Source organism: Lepus europaeus, chromosome 5 (assembly GCF_033115175.1).
Source record: "Lepus europaeus isolate LE1 chromosome 5, mLepTim1.pri, whole genome shotgun sequence".
NCBI classification, from domain to species: Eukaryota; Metazoa; Chordata; class Mammalia; order Lagomorpha; family Leporidae; genus Lepus; species Lepus europaeus.
In genome coordinates, this window is record NC_084831.1 from 122025771 (window position 1) to 122047620 (window position 21850).

General features: G+C 62.6%; 1 protein-coding gene and 1 long non-coding RNA gene across 3 annotated transcripts in view; one reads left to right on the forward strand and one right to left on the reverse strand.

Moving 5' to 3' along the window:
- Positions 1 to 4004: 4004 nt before the first annotated feature.
- Positions 4005 to 12122, reverse strand: NES (nestin). Its single transcript, XM_062192509.1, has 4 exons — positions 11184 to 12122; positions 10014 to 10138; positions 8355 to 8428; positions 4005 to 8143 (listed from the first exon to the last, which is right to left on the reverse strand). The coding sequence occupies exons 1-4, from the start codon at positions 11964 to 11966 to the stop codon at positions 4437 to 4439; spliced, it is 4689 nt and encodes a 1562-aa protein (XP_062048493.1). The 5' UTR covers positions 11967 to 12122; the 3' UTR covers positions 4005 to 4436.
- Positions 12123 to 12921: 799 nt separating this feature from the next.
- The window catches only part of LOC133760283 (uncharacterized), a 28903-nt gene continuing 19974 nt past the window's right edge, over positions 12922 to 21850 (forward strand). For both annotated transcript variants that reach the window (XR_009865967.1, XR_009865968.1), the window contains exon 1: positions 12922 to 12991. This is a non-coding gene — a long non-coding RNA (uncharacterized LOC133760283). The remainder of the gene's footprint in view (positions 12992 to 21850) is intronic.

Below are 21850 nucleotides of genomic sequence, written 5' to 3' on the forward strand. Positions count from 1 at the left end.
CAGGGCTTGGGGAAGGGCTCAGGGAGCAGGAGGCAAGCCCACTTGGCCTGGGTGTGGGGCGGGGGGCAAGAGGACCCTAGGGGAGGTGGGGGATCCTCTTGCCCCCTGGTTCCATCTGCTGCTGACCCAGACCTGAGGCCATTCTGTCCTCCAAGCCAACCCTCCCAGGGTCTGGCCACTGGACAGTGTCACCAGGTTTTCCCACGGTGGCCTGTGACTCGGGAACAGGGCACCAAGGCCCTTTAGCATCAGTGTCAGGGGACGCTTTCTCTTCTTGCCACCCAGAGGATCCCCGAGTCTTGCTTCTGTCCCTCCTGCTGCAGAACTCGCTTTGATACTGGCCTTGCCCTATGGGTGACGGTGGGTGTCCAGGAGGCGCCCAGGGGCCCATCCCTGAGCCCAAAGTCCTCTTGGGTTTCCTGGGCTTGGGTGGGCCTGGCTACCCCGCGCCCCTCCTTCCACGGAGGGCGCATTCCAGCTGGAATGAAATCACACTCCTCCTCCGTGGCTGCAGACAGGATGGCACTGCTGACAGCAGCTGTGACACCGCAGGGTCAAGTGGCAGCAGCTGGTCCCCCTCCCTGGGGAGAGGCCGGGGGCTGCGGGGCACTGAGAGGCCAGGGCCCTTCTCTGCGGGCAGTGAGTAGACTCTGATTCTGTAACCTTGGAGGCCAGAGCCGGGGGCAGGGTGGGGGGGCAGACCTGCCGTGGGAGGGGTAAAGGCTAGACCGCAGGGTGTCAGGGCGTGATCCCAGCCAGCCAGCAGGCTACCCTAGGAGAGTGAGATCCTGCCCCCCACTTGTCACCTCCTGAGAGGACCCTGGAAGCCTCCCCCCATACCCGGGCTGGGCTCCCACACAGCCGTGAAGGCCAGGAGCCTTAGGAGGGGCCGCCCTCCGCTCGCCCTTGGCTGAAGCCCAAAGCCGGGGCCTTTGATTTCCCCTAAGGCTTTGGCAGCAGCGGCGGCGGTAGCAGCAGCAGCAACAGGGCCAGCCTCAGGCTGGGCTGAATGGAGAGCTCAGCCCCTGACCTCAACCTCCCAGGCGCCTCAGCCAGCACAGCCTTATACGGGAAGGTCCCAAACAAAACGGGGAAGCCACCTCCGGCGCCCCCCCCCCCCGCCCCACCCTGTTCCAAGGCTATATTTACCCAGAGGAGGCCCCAGAATAACCCCCATCTCGTCCTGCGCCTGTGTGTGTGTGTGTGCAGTGGCGGGAGGGGGAGGCTGCCCCTCCTGCTCCCTCCCCACCCCCCACCCATCCCCAGGGACTCCACCTTCAGAAGTGGGTCCTGACCTTCCAGTCACTTCCTCTGTATTCAGTAGGAGCCTATGAGCACACTTCCTCCGTATTCAGTGGGAGTCTATTGCACACCCCCTGGGCTCCGGGGCACTGTGCTAGACTCCAGAGGATGAACAGGACAAAAGTCCTGCTCTCCTGGGGCTTTCTGCCATGACAGGTTGCTGGAGACATCCCAGTCCCTGGTCCTGCTCTTGCCTTAGGCCTGTCCTCCAGCGGCTCCTCTCTGCTGGGAGCCCCAGAGGGGCCCTGTCCCGGGCTCTCCTCATCCCATGTGCTCTCTTCGGGGTCATCTCTGGGCCAGTGGGCCTCTCTCCCCCGAGCTCCAGGCCCGCTCGCCCACCCTGCCCCAGGGCTTCCGCCCCTGCACAGTCTCCATCTCCCAGCTGCCCAGGCTAACAGCCGGGAAACTTCTTGCGCTCTCTGTCTCCCAGGATGGCTCACCGAGTCCTGGGACTCTGCTTCCCTTACAGCCCGCCTCCCCATCCCCACTGCCACCACCATCCGGTACTGGGACCACGGGGAGCGCTGCCTGTCTCAGTGCACAAACGCGAACCTGGCCAAGTCACCTCTCCTTGGAAGTCCTCCCCGCTTCCTTCCCTTGGGAAGCAGCTTCCTGTGTCCTGGCGAGGCCTCTGCCCAGACTCCCAACTCTCTCCTCGGTCCCCTTGGGAACTTTCTCCTTTCTCATCCCCCAGCTCCCAGTCACACAGGCCTTCTTGCCCTCCCTCAAGAGTCCAGACTCTCTCCTCTTGCCTTGGGACACACACAGGCTGTTCCCTCCGGCTGGAATGCTTTTCCGCCTCCTCCACCCACCCCCCACCCCCCACCCCCCGCCGGCCCCTCCTGGTCATCCATCATGTTCTTTAGCAGCCTTTCCCGAGCGCCACTCCCATCCCCCACCCCACCCCAGCCCACAGCAGGTGAGGCGCCCTGCTCTTTGCTCCCGAAATGTCAGGCACATTGCCATTTTCAGATGCGATTTCCACCCAGCAGTCCTTATTCAGTTAGGAGGCAAAGATTCCTGCGCAAGGAGCCATGCTGTTTGTCTGGATGCCCAGGGCCTGCAACAGCCAGCACACAGTAGGTTGCTCAGGAAATGGCTGTTGGCAAATGTCACCCCTCGTATCACCACTGGAAATGTCCTTGCTACCATCCAGACTTCATTTCTCTTGCTGTATGGACAGCCCAGCACTTTCTCCTACTTCAGGGAAGTCCTTACCCCTGTCTGACTTACACCCCTCCTCCTATTGGGGGTGATTGGCAGCAAGGGCCAGTTAGAGCAGCTTCATAAGGGACCAGGTTCCCAGGGAAGGGCTGCTTGGCTCAGCTTCTGTCTTCAGCCCATGCTCAAGAAGTGTGCCCAAGGGCCCGGGGACATCAAGCAGGGGGAGCCTCTGTTCCATTCGAGGGGCGGGGAGTGGGCCTCACTTGCCCAGGGGCCAGTGTGCTGGCCCCAGGCCTGGCAGCCTGGCAGGATTAGACAGGGTCTTGGGTACAGGAAGGAGAGTGGGCCTTTGTTGCCAGGAGGGTGGGGTGGAAGGGACAGGATCCTAGGCCCTAGGGCAGAGGGGTGTGTCCCCCAAACAGAGACTCGGATGGAGGAGCAGAGAGGCAGTGTGTCTGCTGGGAGGCCCCGCCACCGCTCCCTGGCCAGTGGACAGCCATGGGGGCTGGAGGAGCTGGGACTTCATCCTGTCACCCCTCCCCAGCCCCCAGCCTTGGGCACAGGGGGAGGAAGAGGCTGCTCCCGGACCTGGGATGGTCTCCAAATGTGGGACATTTGTTTGGCAGTCCCCAGCCCACCCCCAGCTGGGATATTTAGAGATGTCGCCAGATCTTCCTTCCCTGTGGAGCTGGGCTCAGGAGTGGTTTCTATTTAGGTACCCTGACTTCAAGGCCTGCAGGCACCACCTATTCCAGGAATCCCTGGTCCCCTCCCTACCTTACAGAGGGACCCAGGGAACTCCTGGGAAGTGAGGGTGGGGTTGGGGGACCAAGGGCCCGGGTCACTGGCAGCAAACCGCTGGTTCTTGCCCCCCGACAGCTTCTGTCCAGCACCTCCCCCCCTTCCCTGCTTCCTGTTTCAGCTCCTGACAGTGTCCTGCTGGAGGTCTAAGCTGCAGCCCTCAACTCCCCTAACCCTCCTCCTGCTCTCCCCACCCTGGGAGGTCCCCCCAAGCTCTCTGGCCCAGCTTCCCTCATTGTGTGGTTCAGAGAGGTTCCACACTGACCTGTGGCCACACAGCCAGATTAAGGCAAAACAGGCCTCCCTCTCCCCTCACCCATCTCTGACCCAGCCAGGCAGACATCACAGGCAGACAACTGTTTGGGTTTGGGAACAAGGGAGCTTATTATGCTGGCGGCACTGAGGGGCCAGGGGCGGATATGTAAGGGCAGGGGGTGGCCCCAAGGGCTTATCCCTGTAATCAGTGCTGGGGGCCGAGATGATGACTGGCCTGGCTTCTCAGGCACCCAGGTCACCTGCACTGGTGTCCCACAGGCAGGCGTAGAGCAGCCCCCAGCTCTCTGGGTGCCCAAGCCTCCATCCCCCCACAGGGGCCTCACAGGAAGTGGGGGGGGGGGCTCTTCCCCCTGCCCAAGGCTGGCTCTCCTACCTCCTCCCCACACTCCACCCACTCTCTCGGCTTCTGCCCTTCCATGATGACCCCCTGGAAAGGGAAAGGACGAAGCCAGACTCTGTGGGCAGAGGCATCCTTTATTCAAGCCGGGATGAGCTGCAGGGCAAGGATAGGGGGTGAAGACAAAGGAGCAGCCTTCACCTCCGTGAGGCACAAGCCAGACAGCCAGTGAGGGCGCTGCCGCTGCAGGGGCGGGTGGTGCAGGAGACACCCTGGCCTCTTCCAGTTGGTGGGGTGCAGAGGAGAGGGGTCTGGTGCTATGGGGATTCTGCTGCCGGAAGCCTATGGGACAGAGCAGGCAGGATGGCCCCTGGCAGGGTCCGAGGCTCTTATCCCCAAGGCCTCCATTCTTGGAACAGGCTCCTTGGCCAACCCCGTCTCACCTTTGCCAGCCAGACCTCTCGGACAGAAACCAGGGGTCAGGAGATCATAAGTTAAGGGTGCCGCCCTGAGCCACAAGGGCTTGGGTTCTGCCATGGGGACCAGGGCTGCTTTTCTAGTCTTCCCCCGAGGACCAGGAGTCTCCTTCGCCTTCCCTCTGCGTGAACTTCAGGAACGGGCTTGGACCCAGCTGAAAGGGAACCCCTGCCCATGGGGTCTTCAAGGCAGCCCCCTCCTCCTCTGCTGAGGGGCTTCCCCGGTCCCCATCAGGGGCCCCCAGTTTCCCCTGCCCCACCCCTTCAGGCTGCTGCAGCCCGTTCACCACACCCCCGTTCACATGCTCTGATTCCTGCAAGTCGGGGCCCCGGCCATTGATCCCAAGGGTGTCCCCTGTGCCCGGGCTTGTGCCCTCCGCCCTCCTGGGGGTCTCCATGGGGCCAGGGCCTTGGTCCTCCCTCTCCAAAGGAACAGAGTCAGACTCTTCCTCTGAGCCGGAAGGCTCGGCACTGTCCTGAGACTCTGTGTCCAGGGCAGTCACGGGGGCATCGGCCACCGCACCCCGCGAGCCATCATCCCAGGGGACACTCACACCCACGGTCTCAGACTCCAGGAAGTCCCCTCTCTGGAGGCTGCCAGCAGAGGACCCTGGCCCCCACTGCGCAGCCCCTGGCTCCCTCTCCTCCTCCTCCTCCTCCCCCTCCTCCCCACTCTCTTCTTCATCTGCAAACCCATCAGACTCCCCGTCCCGGTCCCAGGCTGCAGGCTCCAGCAGCTGGGGCACCTGGCCCAGAGGTTCTGCTGCCTGCCTGGGGGCCCCCGGAAGAAGGGAAGCCTCAGTCCCCAGGTCCTCAAATTCCTCTGACAGCTCGGAGTCCCTGTCACACTCCTCGTCCCCCTCTCCCTCCTCCTCTGCCTGGGGTGGGGCCCCAAGGCTCTCCAAGGCTAGGCCAGCAGGATCCCAACCTTCCTCTTGGGCTTCCCCTTGAGGGGAAGGCCTCTGCTCTCCAGCCCGGTCCCACCTTGGGGAGGCAGGGGATCCAAGGTAGAGGCCCAGGGGAGTGGAGTCGGGAAGGGTTTCCCCGAGCTCATCAGCCTCGCTTTCTTCTCTGCTCTCTTCCCCTTCCTCCTGGAGGCCCTCAGGGATCTCCCCAGAACCCAGCTCCTCCTGCTCACCTTCCACCTGGCCTGTGGCCTCAACCCTGCCCTCCAGCCTGAAGCTGACCTCCTGGCTCCCCTCAGCCTGGGGCTGGGGCTCAGGGGCACCTCCCAGGGTGGGGGTGGGCGACCTGGGCTCAGGGGGTCTTGGGCTTGGGGCGCCCAGCACCAGCTGTGAGTCGTCCTCATCTGCTTCCGACCCCAGGGGCCTGCATTCAGGAGCATCTCCTCCGGTGTGGCCTGGGGTCTCAGCAGGGGACCCCTCCCCTGCTCCCCAGGGCATCTCCGGCTCTGAGGCCTCCCTGCCTGCGGGTGGCTGTGGGGGCTCTGCTTCTGGAGGCTCTACCTCTGAAACATCAGCCTCCTCTTTGTCCTCCCGGGGGCCTTCCAAGCCCTGAACCCTCCTGACCTCCCAACCCGCCTCCCCACACAGTGGCTGCATCACCTCTCTGGCCAGATGGCCTGGGTCCTCCGTGGCTCCCACAGCAGCCTCACCCACAGCTGTCTCTGATGCCAAGGTGACCCCTGGGGAGACTGGGTCACCCCCGGGAGCTGCAGCCTCCCCTTCCGACAGGGGCTCTGTCGCCTCTGGAACCCCCTGGGGAGCTTGGAGGTCTGGGGCTCCCGGCTGCTCTGGTTGCCTCTCAGGCTCCTGCAGGCCCTCAGCGCCTTCCTTCTCACTGGCTCCCACAGCCGGGACTCCCTGCTCTCTGGGCTCAGGGCTCCCGGGAGGCCCCCAGGCTGTCCCCCTGGCACCCAGCTGCAGCTCTCCCTGCACTGCCTCCTCCTCCTTCCCGGCACAGCCATCTGGCTGCCTGGGGTCCAGCTCGGCCTCCTCCTCACTTGCCCTCGAGGCCCTCCCCGGGCGTTCCTGACCCAGGCCCTGGCCCCCCCCCTCCTCCTCCTCCTCCTCCTCTTCCCCTGTGTGCGGATCTGCAGGCCACGGCAGCTCCTGCCTCTGCTCTCCCAGGCGCCACGGCGACTGCTCCTCATCCTCTCCCTCTGCTGCATCCCTGTGGCGGCCCTTGTCTTCCTCCTCCTCCAGGGATCCTAGGTTCTCTGGGCTGCATTCTCCCGGAGACTCCAGAGCTTCCCGGTGCCCTTCCTCCAGGGCTTGCAGTGGCTCCTGGTTCTCTTCCAGAGAGCCCGAGCGATCCTGGATCTCCTCCCCGAGAGGCGTCGTCATCCCTCGGTCCACTTCCTCTAGACACCACTGTGGCTCTTGCATTTCTAGGGATTTCAGTATTTCCAGGTCTCCCTCTGCAGACGTCAGCGGCCCCAGGTCCTCTGCTCCTGCAGAGCTCACTGCCCCCGCATTGTCTTCTTCCAACGACTTGGCTAACTCCTGATCCTCCCTTCCAGGAGGTCTAACTCCCTCCTGATCTTTGCCAGGAGACCCCAGTGGCTCCAGGTCCACCTTTGCCGCAGGTGGCGCCGTCTCTTGCTCCTCCTCCTCTTCTGCCGGCGTCGGGGGCTCCTGGTTCTCCTTTTGTGGGGGCCTCAACGCCTCTAGGTCTTCCTCTTCAGAAGACCCCAGGGACCCCCGGCTCTCCTCTCCTGGAGGCCTCTGTGGCTCGGGGTCTTCTCCTTCTTGAGATCCATGCAGCTCCGGATTCTCCTCTTCTGGAGCTCCCAATGACTCCGCATCCTCCTCTTCCGGAGACGTCACTGCTTCTCCATCTTCCTTTCCTGGAAATGTCTCAGGATCCCCTGCAAGGGGCACCACCCGTTCTTGCCTCTCCTCTTCTAGGGACTGCGGTGCCCGTGGGTCCTCTCTCCCCCCAGGCTCCCGCAGCTCAGGGACCTCCCCTCCCAGAGGTCTGGCCACCTCCAAGTCCTTTTCTTCCATGGGCTGCAACGGCTCCTGATTATCTGTCTCTACACTTGCTAACATGCCTGAGCTCTCTTCTCCCAAAGACCCCAGCGATTCTTGATTCTCCTTCTCCGGGGCCTCCTGGCTCTGGTCTCCTGGGGACACCAGTGGCTGCGGGATCTCCTCTCCCAGAGCCTCCTGGGTTTCTTCTCCCAAAGGACCCTGAGAGTCCTCGGTTTCCTCCATGTCCAGATCACCTGCTGGCTGTGCCGCCTGCTGCACTTGGCTGACCACTCGGACCTCCACGGCTGCTGCCTCCTCCACCAGCCCATCAATCTGCCCTTCACCTTCCTCCTGGGCTGGGCTGGACGCTCTAGACCCACTGGGCTCTCTGTCTTTAGCTTCTGGACTGGGGTGGTCAGGGCTGAGGGGTGGGGCCAAGGGGCCAGGATCCTCAGGGGCTTGGCCGGAAGTGGCCTCTCGCTGTTCACCCCCAGGCTCCTCGGGTCCTGGCAGGATGCTGGCAGGGATGGCCACCTTGGCTTCAGCCCACAGGGGCTCTGCAGCCTGCTGCCTCCCCCCCTGTGGTGGGAGCAAGGAGACAGGGGCATCCTGGGCCCTGAGCTCTACATCAGAGGCAGCAATGGGAGGCTGGGGAGTTGGGGGAATTGGGGTGCTAGCCAAGGTGGGGGCCCGGGGCTGGAGGAATTCCTGGCTCTTCAGAAAGGCTGGCACAGGTGTCTCCAGGGTGTCAGGCAAAGGGGAGGGGAGGGGCGTTGGGCTCAGGACAGGGAGCAAAGGTCCCAGACGTCGGCCCTCTGGAGTCCCCGGGAAACGCAGGTCCAGCTTTGGGTCTGGAAAGGCAGAGAGGAAAGAAACAGCATCAGTCTGTCCTGGCACCGAGGGGGCCCCCACCGGCCAGGCGGGGTGCAGAGAGAGGGTATGCTCGCTCCCTAGTGCCCGGGGCAAGGGCTTAAGGCCTAAATCAGTGCCTCTCAGGAAAGGGAGGTCTGGGATGAGAACAAAGAGGGTCAGCGTTGCGAGGGAGCCAGCCGCCCTTCTTACCCTGGAAGCCGAGGGAGGCCTTGGCACGGCAGCCAGGTGTCTGAAGCCGGGAATTCTCAGCCTCCAGGAGCGTCCTGGGATGAGGGAGGAGAAGCCAGCTCAGCCTTCTGCCCCGAGCCCGTGGGCACAGAGCCAGCGGGCCAGAGCTGGCCGGCTGGGCCTGTCCAGCTCCCGCTGGGTTTTGGCCACTATCACACAAAAGCCGCACTCAGGGTCACACATCCACGGGCGCCACACACTTGGGCACGCAGAGTCACACAAACATTTGGGACACACAGGGGACCTCACACAAGCAGATTTCCACTCAGCTGGACGCAGTGCCACAACCACAGGCAGTGATCACTGGGACTGGACTCCCCACCCCCTCCACGCACCCGCACCCGCAAGATGATGACCTCATCCTTGGGGCCATGGGCGGGGGGAGGGGTCCATTCTCATGCTAATGACTGCCTTTGTGCACACCGCCATCTGGAGGGTCTGCGAAGGGGGGCTTCCCAGAGAAAGTGGGAATTCTCAGCCGTTCCCATGGGATGGGCTTCCTTCCCCTCCCCCTCCGGAGGGGAGCCCCCAGAGCTGGTGACAGACAAAAGGAAATGAATTCAGCTCCCGCTCTCCAAATCCTTTTCATGCTTCAGAAGCCAGCAGTGAAATTCCAAAGGGGCTCCCCTCCGCGGGGGTCAGGGGGGGTCTCTAAGCACCCGGGATCCCAAGCCCCTCCAGGGCAGTGAGGTCTTTGTGCCCGCCCTGGGGGAGGGGACCAACGAATCCCACCTGATGCTGACCGTCGGCTCCACCCGTCCCGCCTTCTGGGTCTGGCTGGTCCTTGAGGCCAAGCCATTGCCTCACCTCAGTCCTCTCTGGGCAGCAGCAGTGCCGCGGGGCCACGCCTCCCTCCTCTTCCTCTTCCTCAGGTCCTCACTGGCCTCCTGTTTCTGGACCTGCCGCCCCTCCCCTCCCGGACACGCCCCAGCACCCCTGCCTTTATTTTGCCATGGACTCTGGGGGCAGAGGCCTTGGCAGGGGGTTTCCCCTAAGCCGGGCCCCCGCCCTTCACAAGGCGCAAAACCCCTTCCGGGGGCTCAGACGGGCGCATGTCCGTCCTGGGTTTCAGCTTTCCCCGGGGCAACAGGAAATGCGGTCAGCGGTCAGCGAAGGGCTGGGCAGGGCCAATGGCACTGGGGCTGGAGAGGAGTCAGGCTCCATGAAGTTCAGGCTAGGAGAGGCCTCGGAAGTCACCTAGCCCAGCTCCTAGCTCCCAGACAAGGCCGCAGCCCGGAGAGGGGGCAAGTCTCCAAACAGGCTGCCCAAGAACAGGCTCCCTAGGTGTCCGCACACATACAGAGACTGGCATCGCCGGCCCCTAGGTGAGGGCCCAGGCAGATGCCCCCTGGGTGCCCAGCCCCGTCTCCAGAGGCCATCTCACTCTGCTTGTGGCACTTTGCCGGCCACTGGCCACTCTCTGGTCCTGGACCCAGCGAGGAGCAGGTGGGCTCAGGTGAGCCATGTGCTGGTACGCAAGTGACCAGCCTCGAATCACAGAACCCAGGGAGGGCAGAGCTGCCCCCTCTCGTGCCTTTGGGTCCCCCTCAGTAAAGGGGCCCCTGCCCTGGCAAGCGCATGGGCATCCGGGGGCCTGGGTGGGTCCGGGGCCACCTGTACCTGTAGGTGGCCACCTCCAGGCTGAGAGACATCTTGAGGTGTGCCAGCTGCTGCCGACCTTCCAGGACCTGGGCGATCTGGCTCTGCAGGCCCTGCTTCTCCTGCTCCAGGGCCTCCACGGCCAGCTGCGGAGCAAGCCAGAGGCAGACAGTGAACGGTGGGGGCCTCGGGCCACTCACCTGCAGCCCCCGCCCGCAGCGGCCCCAGCCCTGAAGCGGCCCCAGCGTCTCCAGCTCTCTGGTTTGCTGAAGCGACCGCAGATCCCCGTCCCCCTCCCCCAACCCACTCCCACCCCCACCCAGGGAACCCCAGCTGTGCTGGTGGAGATGAGCTGAGCCCCTCTCCTGGCCCCCTCTCCCCCAGCCCGGCTCCTCCTCTGCAGCCTCTGAGGAGGCTGATTAAATGGTAGCACATGCTGGGAACTCAACTCCCACAGGAAGGGGGAGGTGAGGGAGGGGAGGAGAGGAGATGGGTTACAGAGAAGAGAAGAAAAAAGTGGAGGCAGAAGGAAAAACGATTAATCAGGAGGCCTGGAGCCTGCAGGCCTGCAAGCCGCACAGCCTGGGGCCCATCAGCAGGCCCCCACCCCTCCACTTCCCACAAGTTCTGGAATCTTTCTCCTCTGAGAGGAGGTGGGGGGGGGGGTGGCCATGGCGAGACCTCTGTCTGGCCCACGCAACAGGCTGTTTGCTCAGCTGCTGGTCACATCTGTGCCGGGTGAGGGGGAGCAGCTGTCCCAAGCCTCCGGAATGTGCTCCCAGGAGCCAAGGAGCCCAGACAGGAGAGAGGGGCTGCTGGGCCCTGATCCAGGCCCCTCAGCCCTCCTGCAGGGAAAGGAGGGTACACAGGAACCCGGAGAGCCAAATCAGGGGTTTGTGCACGGAGGGGGTGTGCCCTGCGTCTGCTGAGCGACCACACAACCTAGCGAGGGGCCCTCGGGGAGGGAAGGGGCTGCTGCCTGGGGTCCTGGCCTGCCTGCCTATCCAGGCAAGCATATGCAGAGGCCTCTGACAGCCCACCGAGACGGGCTGTCCCCAGGTGCGAGTTTTCTGAGAAGTGGCTCGGCTCCCGACTTGGCAGTCACTCATGCCCTACTCCTTTCCCCGAAGGAGCCTGAGCCTCCTGGGGACTTCCTGGAGCCTGGCATACGTAGGTCTGCCACCTTCTCACCTGGAAGTTCTCAGTGGCGCGCAGCCGCTCCTGCCAGCGGCCCTCCAACCTCTGCTCCAACGCCGCCCTGCGCTCCTGGAGGCCGCCGCGCTCCGCCTGCAGCTGCTGCAGCTCCAGGCGGCTCTCGCGGGCGCCCTGCACCGCGCGGCCCAGCCGCTCGCGCGCCTGGCCCAGCGATGTCTCCATGTGCGCCACGCGCTCCTGGTAGCCGCGCACGGCCCCGCGCCACGCCTCGCCCAGCCGCTGGGCCAGCTCCTCCACCTCGGGCGCGGGCGCGGGGGGCGCGCGGGGCGGCGCGGGGCCCCGGGGGGCGCAGGCAGCCTGCGCGTTCAAACTGGCGCGCTCCTCCTCGTGTGCGGCGCGCAGAGCCTCCAGCTCGCGCTCCAGCTCGGCCGCCTGGTTGGTCAGCCAGCCCCGGGCGCACTTCTCCGCCTCGACGGCGCGCCGGCTGCGGGCTGCCTCCTCGGCCGTGCGCTCCCGGGCCAGCCGCAGCTGCTGGCACCGGCCGGCCACACCCTCCAGCTCTTCGGCCAGGTTGTCGCGCGCCACCTCGGCCGCGTGCTTCTCCCGCCAGCGCTGGTCCACGAGGGCGCGCAGGGCCGCCAGTTCGTCGTCGGCGCGGGCCCGCCAGGAGGAGTCCCCGGCCTGCGCCCGGAGCCCCCCGAGCTCCGCGCTGAGCAGCTCATTCTGCTCTTCGAGCGCCTTGACCCGAGCCAGATAGGCCTCCAGGCGCCGGTTGAGCTCCCACATCTGAAAAGACTCCTCTCCCATGCAGCCCTCCATCCTGCTCGTCTGACCCACCGAGGGTGGACGGACGCGGGGCACCGGGAGAAGGGAGCGGCCCTCGGAGCCTTTAGGACGGAAGAGAAAAAAGGCGCCCGGAGGGGACAATGACGGGGCGGGGCGGGGAGAAGCCCGAGCGACTGAGAGTCTGGAGTGGGAGCGAGGCTATTCATACTCCCGCCAGCCAGGCGGGAAAGGGGCGGGTCCAGGCTTTAACCCCTTAGAGTTCAGCCTTGGCACGGGGCTGTCTCCCTGCGTGCTGGGGAGCCTGAGGGTGGACCACGGGAGACACCCTGCAGCAAGGAACCCTATGCGACGGGGGCGGCTCTCAGACGGGTGCGCGCGGTGAGGAAGGATCACAACGCCCAGAAAAGCAGATGAGGCACAGAACTGAGCCCGCAGAGGAGCCGCCGAGGCCCGGGTGCGAGCCTCCCGTTACTCAGCACTCCCAAAAGAGCAGTAGTTTCCGAACTCCTCTAAGATTTACTTTCTTCATCCATAGAAGGCGAAACTCCAAGGGCCGCTGAAAGGGCGTGGCCACACTTTTCATAAATAGCAAAAGCTCACCCTGGAGGGAGATGGGGCTTTCTGGGGGACAAAAGGATCTGATACTGGGGACACACACACGCACACACACACACTATTGCCTAGCTCCTGTCAGGAACGGGAGAGACCAGACAAAGGGAACCGTGGAACAGACTTGGGAATGCTTTCTCCATTTTCACCCCCTCCTTCCTACATCTGGTTCCTATACCCCAGTTCTCAGGGTCGGGCCCCCATCTTTTACCGGCTCCAGGGATTTTTTAGGCAGAGAGCACCCCCTGGTGGCATAAAGATGCAATCCAGAAGTCCCAGAGGCAGTGCTTCCCTCCCTCCCAGGAAGTCCAAGTTTGCTGAGTGTGGGTGATGGGTCAGCCTGTGTTCTAATATTTCCCTTCCATGGGCTGACGTAACCCTCCAAACGGCCTCCATGGATCCCGCAGTCCAGGCAGCAGGGTGCTCACGAGGGCGCAGTGGGACCTAGGGTAAGTGGAATAAAGGCTAAGCAGGCCGGGGGAGGGGTCTCTGGGACAGGGATGCCGAATATCCGAGATCCCTTGGGTCTTTGGGGGTGTCCCCTGAGTGGTGGGGTGGGCAAGGGGTGGAAAGTTTCTCTTCTGGGCCCTTGGACACCGCCAGAGGTCATGGGTCCCAGGCAAGGAGCAGGCACCCACAGCCTGATGGGGCCAACGTCAATGCTTACCAGATTGGAAACAGAAAACCAATTTATGAAGCACTTGGAGTAAAATGAGGCCCCCATAGGGGCTGCCAGGTGACCTCCTGTCCTGCTCTGTGGTCCCACAGAGTCACCGGCATCTCTGTGTGGCCTGTGGCTGCCCCTCTTCTTACGGCTGTGGGCCCCTGGACAGGTGGGCCAAGCGACACTGCAGTGGTGGATACAGGGTCTGCTCGCCAGCCATCCCCAGAGCACGCTGAAGCAGGCTCTGCCTGTCGCCCTGGGGCGTTCTGTCCTCGGTCTTTTTTTTTTTTTTTTCTTAAGTTTATTTTATTTATTTGAAAGACAGAGTTACAGAAAGGGGTAGAGCCAGAGAGAGAGAGAGAGAGAGGTCTTCCATTCTGCTGGTTCACTCCCAAATGACTGCAACAGCCAGGGATGAGCTGAGCTGAGATGAAGCAGGAGCCAGGAACTTCTTTTGGGTCTCCCACGTGGGTGCAGGGGCCCAAGGACTTGGGCCATCTTCTACTGCTTTCCCAGGTCAGAGAGCTGGATCAGAAGTGGAGCAGCTGGGATTCGAACCAACACCCATATGGAATACTGGTGCCTCAGGCAGAAGCTTAGCCCACTACACCATAGCACCGGCCCCCCAAAATGGGATTTAAAAAAAAACCCTAACATTTATGTAGTGAGGCAGGTAATAGTATCACCATGATCATTCCTGGTTTTCTGTCTGGGGAAATCACTCAGCAACACGTCGCGATTGCACATCTGGAACCTAACTCAGTCCTACTCAGGCTCCATGGTTCCTGGGAAAGGAGATGCTGGGGGCTGGGGCGCTCAGAGGGGAACCTCTGTCGTCTCTCGCACAGGGCCTGCTTAGCCCTCTAGGAGCCAGGAGGCGAGCAACTCTGGACCCAGATTCCTCTCGCTGCTGAAAACCCCTCTTCCTCAGCTACCATCACGCACTCACCCAGCTCTGGGGAGAGGTGGGTAGAAGAGAACTGAACACCAGCTGGGGCTGGGCGGCCAGGGAGGGGGCTGAAGGCGAGGCCTGTGTTTGGCTGCCCCTGGAGGCGCTGCTGCTCTCGGCTCCCATTAGGTGTTTGCTGCCCGAGTGGCCGGCCTCATGCTGGTCTGATCACATCCCCAGAGCTGAGTCTGGCTCTGAGCACCCCACTGGAGGAGACACAGACACAGACACACACACACACACGTACACTCCTGTTAGGGGCACAGGCTCTGGTGAGGCATTTAACCTATCTGAGTCTCAGCTTCTTTAGGAAATGGGACGGTAACATCTACCTCATGAGAGCACAAAATGTTCACCCTGTGAGTGTGTGCGTGTGCATGTGTGTGTGTGTGTGTGTGGATCATGACCACCCGTGCTGCTGCCAACATTCTCACTTGTGTGTCCGGTGCACAGGTGCCTGCTGTACTCTTGGGCACGCTAGGAGAGGAGCTCTGGTTATAGGGAACAATGCACATCTTTGACTTCATTGGGTGATGCCACCCTAGTTTAAACAGTGGTCACAGGGCTGGTGCTGTGGCACAGCGGGTTAAGCTGCCACCTGCAGCACTGGCATACCATATGGGCACTGGCTTGAGTTCCAGCTGTTCCACTTCTGATCCAGATCTCAGCTAATGCATCTGGCAAAGCAGCAGAAGATGGCCCACGTGCCTAGGTCCCTGCCACCCACATGGAAGATTTGGATGGCATTCTGGGTTCCTGGCTTTGGCCTGCCCCAGCCCCAAACATTGTAGCTGTTTAGGGAGTGAACAAGCAGGTGGAAAATCTTTCTCTCTGTAACTTTGACTTTCAAATAAATAAATAAATATTTAAAAATAAACAGGGGCCAGCACCATGGCAGAGCGGGTAAAGCCAGTGCCTGCAGTGCTGGCATGTGGGCGCCAGCTTGCATCCTGGCTGCTCCACTTCCAATCCAGCTCCCTGCTAATGCACCTGGCAAAGCAGTGGAGGATGGCCCAAGTGCTTGGGCCCCTGCACCCACAAGGGAGACCCAGAAGAAGCTTCTGGATCCTGGCTTCAGATCAGCCCAACTCCAGCAGTTGCAGACTTTTGGGGATTGAACCAGCAGATGGAAGATCTATTTCTACCCTTCCCTTTCTGTCTCTGTAACTCTGCCTTTCAAATAAATAAATCTTTAAAAAGTAGAGGAGTGTTCAGAGCGGCACTACAGAGGCTTTTTGGGGAGCCCACTTACATCAGAGTGCCTGGGGTCAAGCTTTGGCTCTGCTCCTGACTTCGGTTTCCTGCACCATCGGAGGCAGCAGACAGTGGCTCAAGCACTTGGGCTCTTGCCACATATGTGTGAGACCTGGATTCAGGTCCCAGCTCATGGCTTCAGCATGGCCCAGTCCCAGCCACTGTAGGTGTTTAAGGGATTAGCCTCTATCTCTGTCACTTTGGGTTTCAAATAAATTAAATAGGTAGATAAATAGATAGGTAAGTTTAAAAACGAGGGATCATGGGAATCAGTGCTGTGGCATAGTGAGTAAACTTACTGCCTGTGGTGCCAGTGTCCCATATGGGGGCTGGTTCGAGTCCCAGCTGCTCCATTTCTTTCTTTCTTTCTTTTCTTTTTCTTCTTTTGACAGGCAGAGTGGATAGTGAGAGAGAGAGAGAAAGAGAGAAAGATCTTCCTTTTTGCCGTTGGTTCACCCTCCAATGGCCGCTGCGGCTGGCACATCTCGCTGATCCGAAGCCAGGAGCCAGGTGCTTCTCAAGGACTTGGGCCATCCTTCACTGCCTTCCCGGGCCATAGCAGAGAGCTGGCCTGGAAGAGGGGCAACCGGGATAGAATCCGGCTCCTCAACCGGGACTAGAACCCGGTGTGCCGGCGCCACAAGGCAGAGGATTAGCCTGTTAAGCCACAGCGCCGGCCCGCTCCATTTCTGATCCAGCTCCCAGCTAATGCACCTGGGAAAACAGCGGAAGATGACCCAATTGCTTGGGCCCCTGCAACCACATGGGAGATCTGGAAGAAGCTCCTGGCTCCTGGCTTCGAATCAGCCCAGCTCCAGCCATTGTGACCATTTGGGGAGTGAACCAGCGGATGGAAGACCTCTCTTTCCCTCCCCCTGTCTCTGTTACTCTGCCTTTCAAATTAGAAGGAAAGAATAAAGGAAGGGGGGGGGAAGGAAGTTAGGAAGGAGGGAGGGGAGGGAAGGAGGAGGGTGGAAGGAAAAACAAAGAGACAGCATTTTGGGGTCAGGAGGAGCCGAGCCCCGCGGCCCAGGCTGTGGGTGGGGCGGGGGGTGGTGGAGGCGCATCGCTGAGAGAAAACATCATAAACTCGCAGGGCAGGGTCATCTTAAGTGTCTGAAGGGCTCTCGGGTAAAAGGGCCCAGCGCCCTCTCCTGAGGGTCCAGGAGCAGACCCAGGCCCAGTGAGCGGAGGCTGCAGGGGCCAGGGTGTCAGCCCGCCAGGGAGCCAGCGCCTGCTCCAGCTTCTGTAGTGCAGAGAGCTGCCACCAGGGGGAGAGGGTGCGCTGCCCCTGGAGGGCGTCAAACACAGGACCCATGGCCACTCTCTGGGGACTCGTGGGATTTCTTCCCGAGGACCTCGGCAGTCTCTTCAACCCCCAGGACGCTAACAATCTGGACATAAGCGGTCCACCTGGAGCCTAAGGTCCACCTCTTGTCCTCTCTGGAGAGCTCTGGCTCCCGCCCTGAGCTATTCCTAGAGAATTCTCTGGTCTAGAAGTTCATTCTGAGGGCAACCCTGCCTTGAGGGCTCTTGTGGGGTAATGAGGAGGAAGAGGCAGGGGCTCTCCACCACCAGCCGCTCCTCTGGCCAAGTAGGAGAGGGACCCAGGGTCCAGTCTGGGGCCAGCAGGCCTGCCAGCCTGCAGGAGCGCTTCTGTCTGCCTGAGGTCCTGCCGGGCTCTGGGCCTACCACCAACCCCTTCGCTGGGTGCGATGTCTTAAGAAGCCACCAGGTGGAGCCAGGACCCCAAGGCGCCCCGAACTACCCCATTTCTGGGACTTGAGTCAGGCAGGGCTCTGCGGGGAGGCGGGGGGGGGGGGGCAGATTGGGAGTGTGTGTGAGGGGAAGACTCAGGACACTGGGTGAACTGCAGGGGACAGACTGGATCTAGAAGGGACCTGGGTCCCTCCAGGGAGCTGGGTGGGGGCGAGGAAGTGTAGCCACCTCCAGAGCTGGTGGCACTGAGAATAACCGGGGCCCTGGGTAACCCAAGCTCCTGTCCTTCCTGGCCGGGGTGGGGGCCGTCCGTGGGGACCAGAGGGGCAGAGCGCTGAGGGGGCGAGGATGGGGCAAGACAGCTCTCCTCTCCTGCCCTGCCTCTCCGCGGGGGGAGCTGGGGGCAGCCAGGGAGGGAAGGTGGAGGGGAGCCAGGCAGGAACAATGCTGGCGGCCAGCCAGGAGCTGTGGGCTGAGTGGGGGGCTAAGGGGAGAGGAGGAAGGAGAGAGATTGAGGGGAGGAGCAGAGGAGAGAGAGAGAGACAAGGAGGGTTTTTTCCCCATCTAGGAACCCATGCGCTTCCCCCTCCCTGTCCCGGAGCCCCTGGAAGAAAGGAGCCTGTCCTTGGGACTTCCTCCCCATGTGTGCCTGAAGCTACAGCAGGAGGTACTTAAGTTAGCCTTCAGGAAGGACTTCCCCGGAGGAACTGGGAGCAAACCTTGGGAAGGAGTGAGAGAGGGTTGTGGCCAGGTGGATGCTCCCCTTCCCTGTGGGCACTGGGACTCGGCCGCGTACGGGCCATGTTCTTGCCCCGGGACTGGGTCCTGGGCACTATGACCTTAGATCTCTGCCTCTGTGTTTCCATAGTTCCTTGGCTGATTTGAGTCCAGGGTGGTGATAACAGAAGGACAATGGCAGGAAAGTGCTCACTGAAAGATTTAGCCTGCATTTGTAGCCGTGAGGAAAGGGCTGGAGCTGGGACCCTGGCAGCCCTTGGACGGCCAGAGGCTGGTGGCCGGGAGCGGGGGACTCCCCAGCACCCAGCCCGGCAGAGCTGGCTGTGAAAACAGCAGGGACTCCTGTGCCCGGATACGGCCCAGCGAGGGGTTAGGCCTGGCTCCTCTTGGGTCCGCTCAGTGAGGGGAGTTGAGGGGCTGGGTTGGGCCTCTGAGGATCCCAGGATCGCCCTGCCCTCGCTCTCCTGCTGAAACCTTAGCCTGCAGTCCCCACACCTGCCCCGGCTCCTCATCGCGGCCCTTGGCTCTCTGGTTCTAGAATTCCCAGCTTCTAAAATTCCACCTTGGGGCGGCCGGAAGGGAGGGCTCCTTGCGGGGACTGTGCAGCTGGCGGGCTGCTCCGGCTTGAGTCACCAGCTTGGGTCCCAGCCTGGCCTGACACACCTGTTCACCTCAAGGGGCAGGGGTGGCGGCCGAGGCCCAGTCCAGACGCCCCCAGCTCTCAGCGGCTTCCAGGACTGCCCTCCTCCTCACCGTGGGGTCCTCCCTGCTCACCCCCGCCTGTGGCTGGATCCCTGCGGATCCAGCAGGGAGAGGCTGGGACAGGAACAAGGATGGGTGTGGTGTCTGGGGTGGCAGCAGGGACAGGGGTCAGGCAGGCTTCTCTGAGGAGGGGGAGCACGGAGGGGATGACCCTTAAAGGCCCTTCCAGGGAGCTACCCCTGCATGAGATGAGAAAGAGACCGAAATGTCATGGGAGTAAAGGATGACTCAGGAGGGGACCAGGGGCCGGGTTAAGTGGGGTCAACCCTATCTCACCCAACCCCCTTCGGTGCCTGGTCACTGGGCAAGGGGTTGACCCTGCTGTGGGGGGAGAGAGCAAGTGATAGAGCAGCCGCGGGTTGGGGGTCCTGGGGAAGGGGCAGAGGCGGCTCAGGCACATGATCCTGGGAAAGGGGGAGCTGGGGTGGGGAGGGGGCCCCAAGGAAGAAGCCAGGGGAGGGGCCCTGGCCTCGCTCAGGGGGTGAGGAAGACTTCCCAGGGCGCAGCGCTGCAGAGGGTCTGTGCACTTCCGAGGCTAGGGGCCTGGGAGGCGCTGCAGGCAGAACAGGAGGGGAAGGGGCTCCCCGAGGTCCCGCCGCCTGAAGAGCAACACAGGACACGCAGAGCCAGCTGGGCCTGAAGGAAGGTGGTCGTGGGCCCTGGGCCAGGCGGGGAGGAAGGGGCCGCCTGCAGGGGGGAGGCCTCGGCGGCCCGGCGGGCGGGTGCTGTCTGCCTGCCAGGTTTCTGCGGCTGCCTGGGAAGAGCCCAGCCCCGAGATCCTTATCCAGGGCAGGACCAGAACTGGTTTCTCAACTGGCAGCGCCAAGCGGGACAGGGCAGGAGGAAGCCAAGGGGTCAGGAGAGTGGTGCCTGGCCTCAGGGAGAGGCGGGGAGACCTGGCCTGGGCCCCCTGTTTGGGAGTGAGAACAGCCACCTCACACCCGGCTCAGCTGGGCCTCCCTGGGCCTTGCGTGGGGGGCACCCTGTTGGTCCCTGAGGGACTGACCCTGCACAGGGAGGACCCCTGGGTCCCCACTGCCCTCCACCCTGCCCTGTGGTGCTCAGGTAGGACTGGCCCAGCCGGGAGAAAGCCCTGGTTGGACTCAGCTCCCCTCCCCCCTTGGACCCACCCTGGGGACTCCCAAGGTCACTAGAGGCAGGGCAGGGGAGCCAACAAGGGGCAGGGGACTCCCGGGCCCCTCCTCAGAGCCGGCTCCCTCTCATTCCCCTGCACGAAGGAGCTGGCCGCCCCAGGCCCATCCATCTTGTGCCTGCGGCTCCTCAGGCAGCTCTTTGTCCGGGCTGGGGTCACAGGGCCGCCCCTCCTCCGACCCCCGCTCCAGGGGCCCTTTCTTCCCTGTTCCCCCCTCCTCCTCTGGCTGTGCCTCCCCTTTTCTCCTGCCCCCTCTGGGCTCTGACCTCCTCCTGGGCTTTGTCCTCGCTGGTCCCAGCTGTGCCCTGAGTCTCTCGATGTCGCCTTTCTTTCAGCTCCGTGCTTCTCTCTCTTGGTAGGGGTGGGCAGCGGGGGATCGGAAGGAGGTGGGACAAAGGGGGTTGTCTCTGCCTCAGTTTCCCCAAGCAGCCTCCTCCAGGATGCCCCCTCTATCATCCCCCAAGTGTGGGGACCGTGGAGCTCTGTGCATGCCCCTTGCTTCCACCTTCTCTGGCCGCCCTTGGTCCAGCCTCTCGGGCCCAGGGCCCTCTGCTACCCAGGGTGTTTCAGCCTCTCCCGTGGCCGTGGCTGGGCTTCCAGAGGCCTGGGCTTCAGACAAGAGGAGGCTGTGCCCAGGGTGACGTCCCAGAATTTGGGCACGGTGGGGGGTGGGGGGCCCTGTGCTTTGGCTCCCAGGTGCACTGCGGAGAAAGGAAGCCCTGGGTAACGGGAAGAGAAGGCTGGGAGGGGAACCTGGAGGGACTTTCTCACGGCTGGCACAGACTGGAGGAGCAGGGTGAGCGGCCCCTCCCTGATCCCGGCTCCCAGTCCATGACTGTAACTTCCTACGCCCCGGGGGCTGGTGGGAAGGAAAGTTCTAGAGCACCAGGAACCTGGAGGAGAGGGGAGGGGGCACCAGACTTGGCTCCAGTCCCAGAGGGGCTTCAGTCTCTGGGGAAAGACACAGCCCCTGCCTTTAGGGACCCCCTGCTCTGACCAGGGAACTTCTGCCCTTAGGGGTCTCCCGGGAAAAAGGAGATCCTTTTTAACACCTTCCTTCCAGAAAGAGACAAGCGAGGCAGATGACAGCTCCAGCCACCGGGAGTGGGAGCCAGGCCCCAGGCGGGGATCAGATGGGCTGGGAGCCAGTGACGCGTGGGGTGGAAGGAGGTAATGCAGAAAAGAGGAGGGGCCGCCAGGGCTCAGGCTGAGCTGAGCTCCCTTGGGTTCAGACAAGCAGCTGCATCCAGACGGACCCTCATGGCGGCCAACCCAGCTTGACGCATCTTCCCATCTCTGCACACACCACCAGCAGCCACCAGTGCCCACGCCAGGAGCCTAGAGCATTCTCTACACCCCCTTGTCTCGGCCCCTCACCCCCAGCTGTGCGCCCGGGAGGGAGGGGCCTTTGCCCTCCACCATGTTTCTCCCCGCCCTCTGCTTCGTCTCAGCACCTTGCCACCCTAGGCTGGTCGGTCTCCACTCCCCTGTTCCCCAGTCCGTCTCTGCCAGCAGCCACAGGGAACCGAAAACACACAGGAAGGCTGCCCCCTTGAAGAAGATCCTCTGCTGGCTTTTTGTTGATCTTAAAGTAAGAACTGAGTAGGGCAGGTGTTCCCCCCGCAGCTAAGATGCCTGTGTCCCACACTGGGGCCTGGGTTTGAGTCCTGGCTCTGCTTGCAATTCCAGCTTCCTGGGTGGCTGCAGGGGACGGACACCTCGAGTCCTTGGGTCCCTGCCACCCATATGAGAGACCCAGATTGAGTTCCTGGCCTCAGCTCAGCCCAGGCCTGGCTGTTGTGGGCATTTGGGGGGTGAACCAGCGGATGGGAGCACTGTCTGTCTCTCCCTCTCAAACACAAAGTAAGAAACAGAAATGTTCAGCACCGCCTTCAGACCCTCAGGGTTCTGCACAATCTACACAGGATTGCCGAGCGCCTCGGGGCCCTGGGGTTCCCCCTGGAGCACCCTCCCCCCCCCGCCCCTCCCCCGGGGACTGAGGTGGCTCTGACAATGATTCCCTGTCCCTACCCCTTGCCTTCACGGCGCTCACCACAATGCGGTTAGGT

Coding starts and splice junctions, on each gene's coding strand:
- NES (XM_062192509.1), bottom strand. CDS start 11,966: ATGGAGGGCTGCATGGGAGAGGAGTCTTTTCAGATGTGGGAGCTCAAC. Junction 10,139..11,183: donor GCGCCACTGAGAACTTCCAG/GTGAGAAGGTGG, acceptor CTTGCTCCGCAG/CTGGCCGTGGAGGCCCTGGA. Junction 8,144..8,354: donor GGCCTCCCTCGGCTTCCAGG/GTAAGAAGGGCG, acceptor CTGCCTTTCCAG/ACCCAAAGCTGGACCTGCGT.